This window comes from Microcebus murinus, chromosome 15 (assembly GCF_040939455.1).
Source record: "Microcebus murinus isolate Inina chromosome 15, M.murinus_Inina_mat1.0, whole genome shotgun sequence".
NCBI lineage: Eukaryota > Metazoa > Chordata > Mammalia > Primates > Cheirogaleidae > Microcebus > Microcebus murinus.
In genome coordinates, this window is record NC_134118.1 from 38,548,578 (window position 1) to 38,563,952 (window position 15,375).

The 15,375-nt window shown below is 33.3% G+C and overlaps 1 protein-coding gene across 10 annotated transcripts in view; it reads left to right on the forward strand.

Moving 5' to 3' along the window:
- Window positions 1-15,375, forward strand: part of LRBA (LPS responsive beige-like anchor protein) — a 635,991-nt gene that overhangs the window by 450,267 nt on the left and 170,349 nt on the right. For all 10 annotated transcript variants that reach the window (XM_076010592.1, XM_076010588.1, XM_076010587.1 and 7 more), the window contains 3 exons: window positions 2,363-2,480; window positions 5,083-5,185; window positions 14,890-15,005. In XM_076010592.1, coding sequence (XP_075866707.1) covers window positions 2,363-2,480; window positions 5,083-5,185; window positions 14,890-15,005 — 337 coding nt within the window. The remainder of the gene's footprint in view (window positions 1-2,362; window positions 2,481-5,082; window positions 5,186-14,889; window positions 15,006-15,375) is intronic.

Sequence of the window (15,375 nt, forward strand, 5' to 3'; positions counted from 1 at the left end):
AAAATGGAGAGTGGATGCCAAGTGTTACCATGTGGCACATGACCCAGTTTTATCAGATACCCCAGTTTTTCTTGAGAAGAGAAATCTGGATATTTATGTAAATATCCATTTTCTCAAGTATTTTCTACTACTTGAAATTTTGTTAAAACATCATATGGGCCAAATATGTGGGCTGTATATGGAATTTAGGGTGCTATGCAATGATTCATTTAGTCATTCAAAAAATGTCCACTTTGCATCAGACATTTTTATAGGCAATGGACATAGAGTGTACTTAAAGTCTTTGTTCTAATAGAACTTAGCTTCTCGTATTCTAGTGCTGAAGAAGCAATAAATAAGCAAGCAAATATTATAAATTTCAGGTAGTGATAAGTCTTATGAAGAAAATCTGATGAGTTTAGGATGGGATGAGGTGGTAATGGAGGAAGTGGGGTTTAGATCCTGTGGCTTTGCTAAGAAAGTGAAATAAGAGCAGAAATCTAAGTGTGAGAATGAGCCAACCCTGTGGTGATTTGAGAGAAGAACATTCCAGGCAGAGGGGAAAACAAGCAGAAAACAAGATCTTGAGGAAGAATGAGTTGGGCTCATCAGAGAGTCCCAGATGTATGGCTTTATAAACAATTATAACGAGTCTAAGAGTTTATTATGCATGTAATGGGAAGTCACTGGATGGTATTAATACAAAAGTGATATAATCTGATATATATTTTAAAAATTGTGTGAGGTGCTCGTCTGGTCATAGCAAACGCCAGAAGTAAGAATAGAAGGAGAGAGACCAAATGGGAAGCCTCTGTGGACCCTGGAGGTTTAGACCAACTGGTGACATCTCTGGTCATGATAAAAGAAAGGGGGATACAAGCAACCTCTGCTTTAAAATTTCTTGATAGTTATATTAGTATTTTTATCCTCTCTTTCCTGTTCACGTCTCTTGATTTTACTTGTACAGGTATTGGTTGTATTATTGAGTTAGTAGGATTTCTCTATCACTGATTTCAAAACTGAAAGCATGATTAAAATTATCTTGTCCTTTGAACTTCTTGTTTTGTTGCAGAAAATGCTGTGCCTTAGACTTGTACTCATTCTTTCCATTTCTAGGTTCCATGGTGCCAGAAATCACTTTTGTAGAAAAATTAAAATACATACTTACTGAGTTAAGTAACAATTGGGATTTTTTTCAAAGAAACTGAATTTTGCATTGAAGAATGTAGATTTGTTTCCAATTAGGATTTGGAAAATGGAAATAAGTAAAGAAAAGAACAGTTTGTGAAGGATACATTTTTAGTATTCATTATTTTTTCTCTTTGCTCATCTCATTTTTATCCCTATAATGCAGTATCATAATCAAGTGTTGTTTCATTTGTATTTTTTTCTTTCCTTTTTTCCAAACTCATCTGTCCAGTATCATTTGTATTTTTTTTATTGGTGGTTACTTTTTAGCGACATATCTTAATTTTTAAACTTAATTTTCTTTCATAGATTTTCATATTTTGATAGCAAATGCATTTCATTTTCTTTATTAATATTATGTACAGTACTTGTATAGTAGAAATGCTGAATTTGGTTTTCCTTTGACACTTTCATAATTAAGCTTTTAGAATAAACTTTTTGGAAAAACAAAACTTGAATAACAAAGTAACAGTGATTTTGGACTAAAGACAGGATTACTTTTAATTGGCAAAGCATTTTAAGCAATTGTGTCTGTCACATGGGATGACAAGAATTGTGACAAGTTACTCTGACAACCACCTACTCCATAGAGAGATTATACTGAGTTCATTTGCAGGTTTGTGTTTAGTCTTAGCTGACAAAATGATACTTAACCTCTTACACAGTCAGTATTTGTGCTTTCTGAATGAGTGACTGTGGCCTTAACAGTTACTTTAAAAGTATCTTTTTTTAAAGTTATGAACTATGTATTTTAAAATATGTAAAAAGTACTACTAGGCAAATTATAATTGTATTATGAATACATGAAACTAAATTGTATATGTGATTTATAAGCATGTATGACATTCTTTTGAGATCTTTGTTTATAAGGTTTTACCCAAAACTTTATTTTCTATAATATGATTCAAAAATCAGTCAATAGATGATCCAATATGTATTCCTGAGAAGTGATAGATTATATCATTGTTTTTAAAGGCCCAAATGCATACTTGTAGTTAGTGTTTTATAATTTTACTTTGCTTTTTTTATTTAAGCTTCTTTTCCATAAATTACAATCAATTATCTTAGTCTCTCTCCCAATTATTTCAGTAACTATTAAATTCTTTTTCTTAGAAAAAATTATTGCAGAAAGAAACAAAACAAAAAAACCTCTCTAGTATTGTCACTTACTTGGGATTATTTTTTTCCTTACTAGATCCTGGCATACACAGAAGGGCTGCATGGAAAATGGCTGTTCACAGAGATACGATCAATCTTTTCTCGTCGTTATCTTTTGCAAAATACAGCCCTGGAGATCTTTATGGCAAACAGAGGTAATACGTTACAGAAGTACATTGTTACAGAGCTAACTTCCCTCTCTTTAAGATTTCATTTTTGAACACACCATATTGTTTCCATTTAGATAATATTTTGTCGTCTACCCTCTGCCCTACTGACCTCTTTTTTTGTATCACATACATCTTCATGTTTTTTCTCCCCCTGATCATTTGTAGAATCATTTGTAGTTTTTTCTTTTTCTGGCCATATCACAAATTAGCGCAAGGCTTTATAAATATGGGGAATATGTAACCATTTAATCAGTTGTGGAGGAGTTTTGATGTCCTTAGCATTGCTTTGACACATAAACTCCTTCTGGAAGGTGGCTGCAAGGGGAAAGGATGATCAAATGATTCATACATTCATTTACTCTTTTGGCTAATATATTGCTGTTATAAAGGAACCATGAGAAAATGGTATTGAACCGTCCTGATTGCTTTTATTGCATCATTCCTGAAGGTTGAACCAAAATTTAATTTGCAGGTTCAGAATGGTACTTGGTGAAATCCATTAAGAGAACGAGGGGAGACAAGTTGAACTTGAAGAAAAGCATCATTTGATATAAATGAGGCATAGAGTAGAATATATGAAAACTATTGATTTTTTTTTACATAACTCCTTGTATTGCTATATACATGGGTTGATAGTCTTTTATTTTTTTCTGTAACCTATAATGTGTTATTTTTAAAATCTACAAATAACCATATATGTTCAATGCACATATTTAGTTTTTCCTTTATGAAATCATGTGTCTTTAGAGAATACAAATTTCTTAGGGAAAGATGTTTTTTCTCTTTCCTATTTGGTCTTCTCTCCCCCATATACCTAAGGGTAAACACTATTCTTCCAGGCAAATAATCAAGTGAATGTTTCACACTTTAGTTCAGTCTTCATTCTTGTTGCCCCAGGGGAGTTTAAATCTTACAGTATTTATTACTTGCTCAACCTCATCCATTTTCCTTCTTTGAAATTTCTTATACATGCTTACTTTTATATGTATGCTTTTCTGTCGCCTTTCTCTCATGGCCTTGATTATCTGCCATAATCTGCGATAGTCTTTTTTAATACTTTTTTCCTCCCGGTATTCAGTGTAATAGAGAATATATAAGGAAGACTTATTTGAAGAAGATATATATTAATATTTTATGTATATATGACATTACTAAATATGTTGTAGGTGCTTAGTGAATAATCAATTATTTACTTACCTGAAAGATGTTGATAAAGCCAGTGTTTAAAAGCTACAGCAACATGGGTAATTTATTTATTTATATTTTGGCCTTAAGAATTTTTTCAGGGTAGGTAGAGAAGAAGGATCATCTTCTATTAATAGATGAGCACTCATAGCTTACACATGGTTCTGATATTAAAGTTAACATATAATTACAATTTTAAAACTGACCAATTAATATCTTTTAAATTTTCTCTCATGATTTTATGACTTAACTTTCATGATTTTTAAGATGGATGAATATTTTATAGATGACAATCATAAATTAACATTTATATGCTAAATATGTTTATATGTTGATATGTGCTTCGTGATATTCTTATGTATATATAATTACTGAAATAAAATTGATTAGAAAGCATTTAAATTTGATTATTAACCATAGAGGAAAAATTCTCTTTCAGGTCACACATTGTTCTAGATTATATGAACAAATGAAGTATAAACATAAAAACATTGTAAAGAGTGTTTTCAAACTGTTAATTATTGGAAACAAATATAACAGACTGTTTCATAGCTATCTCTCTGTAGTTTTTGATATTAGATTGTTAACTATATAAATGTAAATTTTTAAATACCATGTTTCCCTGAAAATAACACAGGATCTTATATTTATTTTTCTTCAAGAAGACACCCTAGGGCTTATTTTCAGGGGATGTGTTATTTTCCCCTCAAAGCCTCAGCTTGCAGCACACACAGGACCTTACACAGGGAACCGACCTTGTTGGTGGGGCTGCCCACAGCTTTCCAGTCACCTCTGGGATAGTAGCTGTCACGATGGGGCAGATGAGAAGGGCTGTTTGCCTTCTTTACCGCTCCACAATGAAATGCATGGGTTGTACAGATACGCTGCATAGCCACACCCATCACTAGGTCTTATTTTCGGGGTAGGGCTTCTATTGCGCAAATGCTTAGAAATACTGCTAGAGTTTATTTTATGGTTAGGCCTTTTTTTCGGGGAAACACGGTAGTTGTTTCTAGAAATTCATAGAAATATATTTGACTTGCCAAAATTCAATTTTGTAAATTCAAAGTTATAGCTTCATGTCACATTATCTCAGTTATCATTATAATTATTATTATGTCACATAATCTCATCTTCATGTCACATTTTATACAACAGTTGTTAAAACTCCTGACAGTATTCAGAGAAGGACTAGCTATGGTAAAGGAATTTATAAGTGAAATGAATATCACCTCTGGAATATCAATGCTGAAACTTGATATACACTGTAATAAAAGAAATATCGTAAGACTTGTATTTAATAGATAACTGAATTAAAAGTAAATATTTTATTGGACTAAAAAGTCAGTTTTCCAGAAAGGAAATCATATTGTGTTCTAATTTTTTAAATTATTTGCCATAGTTGCTGTAATGTTCAACTTCCCAGACCCTGCCACAGTGAAGAAAGTAGTTAATTATCTACCTCGTGTTGGCATTGGGACGAGTTTTGGATTGCCTCAAACCAGGTACTGTTTTATATGAAAAAAACATGGAAAGTAATCTATGTTAATATTCTTATTAATCTGCATTAATATTCTTGTTATGACATTAATCTGTATTAATGTTCTTGTTTATTTTGAAATGTCTGACTTTCTATTTTATGTTTCATAGTAAATCATGATTATTAGTGTATTAAGTTTTATTTTGAGAACACTCATGTGTAATGTACTGTTTTCCCAGGCATATTGTACAGTGTCCAGTGGAGTATGTACTCAGCAAATAATCATTTAAGATTTTCTGACCTTTCCCCATACCAAAATAAAGATATTTTGTAAGATACACTTTTTATATCTTTGATGGAAAAGTTAAATGTTAACATTATAGGAAAGATGTATAGTTACTATCTTTTAAAAATGATATATATGTCATATATATGTATGTGTATATATATATATACACACCGTCACTCAAGTTAGAAAAGGCAATTTTGCCATTAAAATATATGTGTATCACAGTGTGATGTCACTATATTCTCATCACAATGGCCAAAATGAAAAAGAGAGACAATATCAAATGTTAGATCAGATGTGGAGCAGCTAGAATTGTCATAGACTGCTGCCGAGGGATATACTTTGGTCCAGCTACCATGGAAAATTCTCTGGAAATACTGAGTAAAGCTGAACATATGAATGGCCTACGATCCAACTACTAAATATTTTAAAATTCTTAGGAATAGCTTCAACAGAAATGCATACATGCCTTCACCAAAAAGCACGTACAGAATGTACATATTAGTATTATTCATGATAGGCACAAAATGCAAACAGCCAAAAGTCAGTTAACAAAAAAAAAATGGGTAAACAAATTTTGGTATCATCATATAATGGAATATACAGCAATGAAAATTATTGAACTGTTGCTGCATGCAGCAACATGGATGAATTAAGCGAAGGAAGCCAGAACAAATAACTCTGGTTGCATTACATTCAAAAACAGGTAAAACTAGTCTCTAATGTTAGTCATCAGGATACCAAGTTATTTTTAGTGTGTAGTTTTTGAGTGGGCATATAAGAGGGCTTCTAGAATGCTGCTAATGATCTGTTTCTTGACTGGAGTGATGATTAGCCAACTGTATTTATTTTATAGAAGTTCATTAAGCTGAATCACTTACAATTTATATACTTTTATGTTACAACACATTATTTAAAAAATAATTCTTTACTATATAGAAATAAATACTATTATTTGTTACATTGGAAACATTTTTATTACTAAACCTTGGGGTTTTTTTTGAGACAGAGTCTTGCTTTGTTGCCCAGGCTAGAGTGAGTGCGGTGGCATCAGCCTAGCTCACAGCAACCTCAAACTCCTGGGCTCAAGGGATCCTACTGCCTCAGCCTCCCGGGTAGCTGGGACTACAGGCATGCGCCACCATGCCTGGCTAATTTTTTCTATATATATTAGTTGGCCAATTAATTTCTTTCTATTTATAGTAGAGACGGGGTCTCCCTCTTGCTCAGGCTGGTTTCGAACTCCTGACCTTGAGTGATCCTCCTGCCTTGGCCTCCCAGAGTGCTAGGAATACAGGCGTGAGCCACTGCTCCCTGCCTCTAATCCTTATAATTGTCACAATTGGAATCATTTGCAACCAGAGTTTGAGGTTGAGTCTTTTTCATGTAATAGACCCTGAAATATTTTTTATCAGGTCATTAAAAATTTTAAAAACAAACTAAGTTAGCAGAAGGAAGCAAATAATAAAGAGCAAAGCAGAAATAAATGAAATAGAGACTAGAAAAATAATAGACAATATCAATGAAACGAAGTTGGTTTTTCTGAAAAGGTAAACAAAATCAACAAACCTTTAGAGAATAAAGTATTCTCTCAGAGGAGAGTATACTTTCTATTTATTTGAATATATTTATTTTAGTATTCTCTCAGAGAATACCAGAATAAAACAGAAACAAAAGAGGAGGCATTATAGCTGATACTACAGAAACACAAAGGATCATAAGAGACTTTTCTGAATAATTATATGCCTACAAATTGGATAAACTAGAAGAAATAGATAATTGTCTAGACACATACAACCCCCTGCAAGAGTAAATCATGAAGAAACAGAAAATCTGAATAGACTAATAATGAGTAATAAGAATGAATCACTAATAAAGTCTCCCATTAATAAAAGCCCAGGAACTGATGGCTTCACTACTGCATTCTACCAGACATTTAAAGAAGAACTAACACCTATCCTTCTCATACTCTTTCAAAACACTGAAGAAGAGGAAATAGCTCCAAACTTATTATATGAGGCCAGAATTTCCTAATAACAAAACCAGACCAGGACATGACATGAAAAAAAAAAAAAGTACAAGCCAATATCCCTGATGTACATAGATGCTAAAATCCTCAACTATGTACTAGCAAACTGAATTCTTGCAGCACGTTGAAAGAATCATTCATTATTATCAAGTGGGATTAAGCCCAGGAATGCAAGGATGATGGTTTAATATATGCATATCTATAAATGTGATATATTCCATTCACATGGAATGACAAGAACCATATGATGATCCTAGTAGATACAGAAAAAACACATGAAAAAATTAAACATTATTTCATGATAAAAAAAACTCTCAAGAAATTATGTATAGAAGGAATGTACCTCAGCATAATAAAGGCCATATATGACAAGCACGTAGCTTACATCATACTCAGCAGTGAAAAGTTGAAAGCTTTTCCTCTAAGTTCAGGAACAAGACAAGGATGCTCATTCCCACCACTATTCAACATAGTACTAGAAGTCCAGCCAGAGCAGTTAGGCAAGAGAAAAAATGAAAGCATCTACATTGGAAAGGAAGAAGTTAAATTGCCCCATTTTGCCGATGACATGATCTTATATGTAGAAAATCCTAAGGATTCCACCAAAAAACTGTTAGAACTAATAAGCGAATTCAGTAAAGTTGCAAGATATAAAATCAACAGACTAAAATCAGTAACATTTCTATGCAATAACAATGAATCATCTGCAAAACAAATCAAGAAGTCAATCCCATTTACAATAGCTACAAAATAAATAAAATACTTGGGAATAAATTTAACCAAGGGGATGGATGAAGTCACTTAAATAGATTTTTATCATTTACAATGTGTCAGGCACTCAGCAGTGTACAAGATAGATACCACTTTTCCTATACATGTTTAAACAAATATGTAAACTAAATAGCTATGGTAAGTAACAGGAAAAATATAATTAGGGTATCGTGATAGTGATTAGTGCAGTAGAGATGGGTTGCTCTGGATAAGGTAGTCAGGTATGTCTTCCTATGTGACTTATAAGTTTTGAGTTGAAGAAATAGAACCAGCTAACCTTTGAAAGAGGGAATAGTATGTGCAAAGGTCCTGAAGCAAGGCAGAGCTTCCAGTGTTCTAAGAAATGTTAGATGACAATTTTCAATAGATTTTAATGATCTTAGGAAGAGGGTGTCATTCACGAGACAGGAACCTATTAAGAAATCTAGGCAGTATGTGATAGTGTAGTTGAAGAGAGGCGTTCTTGTTTAGAGATTTTTAGGAAATATGATTTATAAGCATTGGCCATTATATTGGGGGTGGTAAGAGAAGGAAGTATTCAATATGTCTACTCAATACTCAAGTCTCAACTTGAGCTGCTCAGTGGCATTTACTGAGATTTAGGAGCACCTGAGGAGCAGTGGTTGTATACACACTGGAATTGTGGGGAGGAGGTGAATGAACAGAAAATGAGTTTAGTTTTAGATCTATTCAAATTGAAACCCCTGAGGGAGGTCTAGATAGAAATGTTGAATATAAAATTAGATATAAGGAGGTATGTCTAGAGCCAAAAGAAAGGTCTAGTAATTGGGAGTCTTTGCGGTATAGATGAAATTTGAAGCTATGAGAGAGATTCGGTTCATCTGGGGAGAGATTGTAGAATGGCAAGAGGAACTAGAGCTGCATCCTGTAGAACTTCAACATTTAAAGCTTAGATATACAAAACAGAATATCCTTACCATCACCAAAACAATAACAATAAAAACAATTAGAACAAAAACAGGCTGGGCATGTTGGCTCATTCTTATAAGCCTAGCACTCTGGGAGGCCCAGTAGGGTGGATTGTTTAAGCACAGGAGTTTGAGACGGGCTTGAACAAGAGGGAGACCCCATCTCTACCAAAAACAGAAAAAATTAGTTGGTTGTGGTGGCACAGGCCTATAGTCCCAGCTTTAGGAGGCTGAGGCAGGAGGATCCCTTGAGCCCAGGAGTTTGAAGTTGCAGTGACCTATGATGATGCCACTGCAATCTACCTGGGGCAACTGAGTGAGACTTTGTCTCAAAAACAACAACAACAAAAGAACAAAAACAGGAGTGGCTTAAAAGGTAGAAAATGTAATGCCAAGTGATAATAGTATCTAAAGATGATAAGATCTTATGAAAAATTAGGAAGACATAGGCTGAAAAATGTCAATTTCATTTAGCAACAGCAGTTTTTGACTGCCAGAGGATTGAATGTTGTGAATTTGCCCACACACAATATCAATAAGCTTTACTTGGCAAGCAGGCTCCTGAATTTTGTTGTAGTTTATGAGGTACACCTTCTGGTTTAGGTGTGATAACACCACAGTGAGGGCCATTAAGACCCAGGGTTTTGACTTCTCAACCAGCAGGACATGAAAGGGTAGAAACACGTGCTAAATCCTAACTCACCACTGATGATAAATGACAACAGTGTTAGTCTTACTACCACTTTTCTATCTGCAGCTCTTTTTTATCTGTAGTAGTCTTTCTGATACTTCATGAGCACTTACAGGGCAAGTATATACACATAACTACCAATTTTAAGCCATAGCAACAAAATATTGGGTCAGCCCACAATGTCATTTTAGTTTTCCTGTTTCACTGTGAGTTTTGCCCAACCTTATCACTTGAATTCAAGCATTTCCCCCCCCCCCCTGCAGGAGAACTAACCAAGGAGTTTAGCACATACATATTTGAGATTTTAACAGTCCAGGAAATCATGTTATCATGCAGTTAGAAGCTAAGAGAAGTACAGGGTTAGGTTAATTAAGCTACATGGCTTGAGTAGTATGGATATTTTTCTCCATTGATTCTTTATTCCAGTGTTTGTGTTACTTCCTCTTCTACATACTTTCCAGCATCTAGAGAGTGCCTGGGCTTATGAACGCTTTTCTTTTTGTCCCCACACATGCTGCCATGTCTCTGTTATGCAGTCACTGGTGATTTGGGCCACTCTTTTGGCCAGCAACTTTTCCTCCCATGGGACTGAGAAAGCATAGTGTTTATTTGCCTATATCCAACAGAGGTATAACATATCAAAATTTATGAGATGCAGGCTGGGCATGGTGGCTTATGCCTATAATCCTAGCACTTTGGGAGCCTGAGGAGGGAGGATCACTTCAGCCCAGGAGTTTGAGACCAGCCCGGGCAATAGCAAGACCCCCATCTCTACAAAAAAATAAAAAAAATTAGATGGATGTGGTGGTGTGTACCTATAGTTCTAGCTACTTGGGAGGCTGAGGCAGAAGGATCGCTTGAGTCTGGAAGTTGGAGGCTGCAGTGAGTTTAATGATGCCTCTGTATTCCATCCCAGCAACAGAGTAAGACCTTGTCTCAAAAAAACAAAAAGAAAAACCAAAAAAAAAAAAAAAACAACTGCCAAAATTTATGGGATATAGCTAAAGTAGTATTAGGAGAAAATTCATAGCTTTAAACACTTACATTTGAAAAACAGAAATTCCTCAAATCAATAACTCAAGCTTCTACCTTTAGAAAAACAGAAAAGAAGAGCAAGCTAAATGCAAAGAAAGTAGAAAAAATGAATAATGAAAATTGTAACAGAAAAATCAATGAAACAACATACAGCACAATAAAGAAGATGAATGAAACAAAAGTTGAATTTTTTTGAAAAGATCAGTAAAATCAACAAACTTTCATTAGCCTATGCATGAGTAAAACAGAGAGGACCCAAATTACCGGAATTAGAAATGAAAGTAGGGGTATCACTATCGAGCAGATAGAAATTAAAAGGAATGGAGAGGAGTATCACGAGCAACTTTATACAAACAAATTAGGCAACTTAGATGATATAGGCAAATTCCTAGAAAAACAGAATTATTAAGACTGGCTCAAGAAGAAATTGAAAATCTGAATTGACCCATAACAAGAAAATAAATTAAAATATTAGTTAAAAAATCTTACCATAAAGAAAAGCCCAGGCCCAGTTGGCTTTACTAGTGAATGCTATCAAATATTTAAACTAGAAATGATATCAGTCCCTCACAAATTCATCTAGAAAATAGAGGAGGAGAGAACACTTTCCAGTTCATTCGGTAAGATTAGTTACCCCAATACGAATGCCAAACAAAGACATCACAAGAAAACAAAGAAAAAAGCTACAGGCCAATTTCTCTCATGAATACAGATAGAAAAATCTTATACAAACCTGTTCAACCAAATATAGCAAATAAAAAGTTATAAAACGGTCATGTGGGTTTTATCACAGGAATGCAGATTGAGTTAAATCCGAAAATCAGTTTATGTTCTGCACCAGCTGAAGAGAATAAAGGACAAAACCTACATAATTATCTCAGAAAGAGGATTTGACAAAATCCAACACATGGCATATATTCATGATTAAAAACTCTCAACTAAGGAAATTTCCACAAACTAATAATATCCACCAAAACCATACCATACATCATATTTAATGTTGAATGACTGAATACTTTCTCCCTAAGTTCAGGAAAGTAAAAATGTCCTCCATTCTCAGCACTTCTATTTAGCATTACATTGGAGATTTCAGCTTGTACAACATGGTAGGAAGAGAAGAAAGGAGGGAAGCATGGAGAAATTAAAGGTGTCCAGTCTAAAAGAAATTAAAAACATACCTCAATAAATGGAGGCATTTCATGTCCATGGATCAGAAGATTCAATATGATTAAGATGGCAGTTCTCCCCAGATCTATAAATGTAATCCTTGTCAAATTTCCAATAGACTTTTGGAGAAATTGAGAAGTTGAAATGTAATGGATCTAGAATAACAAAAACAATTTTGAAAACAAGAATAAAATTGGAAGATTTACCATACTCTGTTTCAAAACTTACTATAAAGCCATAGCTGTCAACACAATGTGGTGATTATACAAGGATAGATATATAAATCAATGTAACAGAATTAAGAATATAGAAATAAACCTTTACATTTATGCTCAGTATTGTTCAACAAAGGTGACAACACAATTCAATGAGGAAAAGATAGACTTTAAACAAATAGGGCTGAGAAAATTGGATGTTCACATGCAACAAAATTTTAATGCTTATCCCATGCTATTTATGAAATTAACTTAAAATATTTTATAGACCTATATGTAAGAGCCAAAACTGTAAAATATCTAAAAGAAAACATAGGAGAAAAACTTTGTGATATTGGGGTAGGCAAACAGTTCTCAGATGTGACACCAAAAGCATAACCCATAAAAGAAAAAAATGTAAGAATTGGATTTAATTAAAATTTTAAAATTTTGTGCTTTAAAATAGGCTACTAAAAATGAAGAGAAAAGCCACAAACTGAGAAGACATTTGCATTAATATATCATATATCTAATAAAGCACTAAGTATTAGGATTCTCCAGAGAAACAGAACCAATAGGATATGTGTAGGTATATAAGAGATTTATTATAGGAATTGGCTCATGTGATCATTGAGACCGAGAAGTTCCATGATATGCTGTCTGCAAGCTGGAGACCCAGGAAATCTAGTGGTATAATTAAGTCCTACTTTGAAGGCCAGTGAAGCCCATGACTAAGCCAAAGTGGGGATGAATTGAAGGACAGAGAACTAGGAGCTCTGCCAAATCTAAGGGCAGGAGATTATGAATGTCCCACCTGGAGGAGAAGAGGAAATTTACCCTTTTTCATTTTTGTTCTACTCAGTCTTCAGTGGAATGGATAATGGTCACCCACACTGGGAGAACAATCTGCCATACTCAGCCTACTGATTCAAATGCTAATCTCTCTGGAAGCACCCTCACAGAAATACCTAGAAATAATGTTTTACTGGCTATGTGTCTTACTTAATCCAGTCAAGTTGACATATACAATTAACCATCACAGATTGGCATCCAGAATGTATAAAGAACTCTTATAACTCAATAATAAAACACAACTCAATTAATGAACAAGGAAAAGATCTGATTAGTTATTTCACCAAAGAAGATACCTAAATGACTAATAAGCACATGAAAAGATGATCAACAATATACATTAAAACAATATAAGATACCACTTCACACTCACTAGAATGGTTATGATAAAAATACATACAGTAGCAAGTATTGGCAAGGATGTGGAAATTCATTTATACATTGCTGGTTGAAACATACAGTGGTACAGCCACTTTGGAAAACAATTCGGCAGTTTCTCAAAAAGCTAAAGATAAACTCAACATACAACCTAGCAGTTCCTTTCCTAGGAATCTACCAAAAAGAAATGAAAACATGTGGTCATATAAAAATCTATATGTGAATGTTCATGTAGCATTATTTATAATAGCAAAAACAAAAAAAAACTGGAAATTATTTAAGTGTCCATCAACTAGATCAACAAAATGTGGTCTATTCTATATACAATGAAATATTATTCAGCAGTGAAAAGGAATGATATGTTCCTGGTACATGCTACCATGTTGATGAACCTTGAAAACATTATTATCTGAAATATCCAGAAAAGATGGGTGTATAGAGGGAGAAAGTAGATTGGTAGTTGCCTGCAGGTAGGGATAGGAATGAGGATTAACTGTAAATAGGAAGAGGCAAAATTTTGTGGTGACAAAAATGTTCTAAAATGAATTGTGGTGATATATTTTCACAATTCTAGAAATTTTCTCTTTTAAAAATCATTGAATTATTACAAATTAGATAAATTTAGAGTATGTAAATTATACCTCAATAAACCTTTTAAAAAAATAGTTACCTTGTTTTTTATAGTAGGAAGCACTGTGACAGCATACTTATCTGAGGCCCTAGGGTTTCAATGTAGCAATTAGTCCTGCCATTTATTTCCCAGTGCTCTTGGTATTGGTCAGTTGTATTCATTGGTATTTATTTTCATTAAGAGACCACAAAAACATAGTCTTTTATTAAGCTGTATAAAAACATCTTGATAGTTTCTCTTACCTTTATTCCACCCCATGAATAGACATCTACATAGTTTAGAATCCCCTTTCAACTTGTTACTAAGTATATGCAAATATGCAGATATAACATTTAAATTTATAATGTGCAAACATTATCTTTCAGAGATGACTGTTAAAATTGTTAAAGATATGTGAATAGTTTTATATGCATTCCCCAGTTATCATAATTCCTTCTTTTTATATCAATAAACCAATGAATTATTAATCATACTAGTATTAATCAAACTTTATGGAATCTAGATATTATAATAGCATTGTAATGACAGCTTACCTAAATGAATAGAACATGGATAATAGATCCATGGCTAGTCCAGATCATTTGTTTAACCATGAATTTTAGATTAAAATATCTCTAGTATTCATTAGTCTAACATGAATAGAACTTTTCAGGATTATAGATTTCATTATGAATGAATATGCACAGATAAGTCATGATTTATTGTTGTGATATAATTAATCTTAAGTTTAAATTGATTCTACATTGAATTCTTTTTCTTGCAGGCGTATTTCATTAGCTAGTCCTCGTCAACTTTTTAAAGCTTCTAATATGACCCAGCGATGGCAGCACAGAGAGATTTCAAATTTTGAGTACTTAATGTTTCTCAACACGATAGCAGGTAACCTAAGTCCACATATTAACTTATTTCAAGCAATAAATTCTTAATTGTGACATGGTTAGATAATTTTGAGTACTGAAACAAGTACCTTATTTTTATTGCCATTATTACTACTAGAATACCTTATCAGAAGTAATTCGATAATAGAGTTTCCAGTTTTGTGTATGAAGAATTGGCTACTTGAGAGAAATTAAAAATGGGTATAAAAACTCTTATAAAAAAGAGAAAAGGAGATTTTACAATTATTTCATATAGTGAGAATGGCCTACCCTTGTGGAATAGTGCAAATGAAGAACTATATAAAATCTTAAGAACATGTTAATAACTTAGTTAGGAATATCTTTTATGATGAAACAATAAAATAAAACAT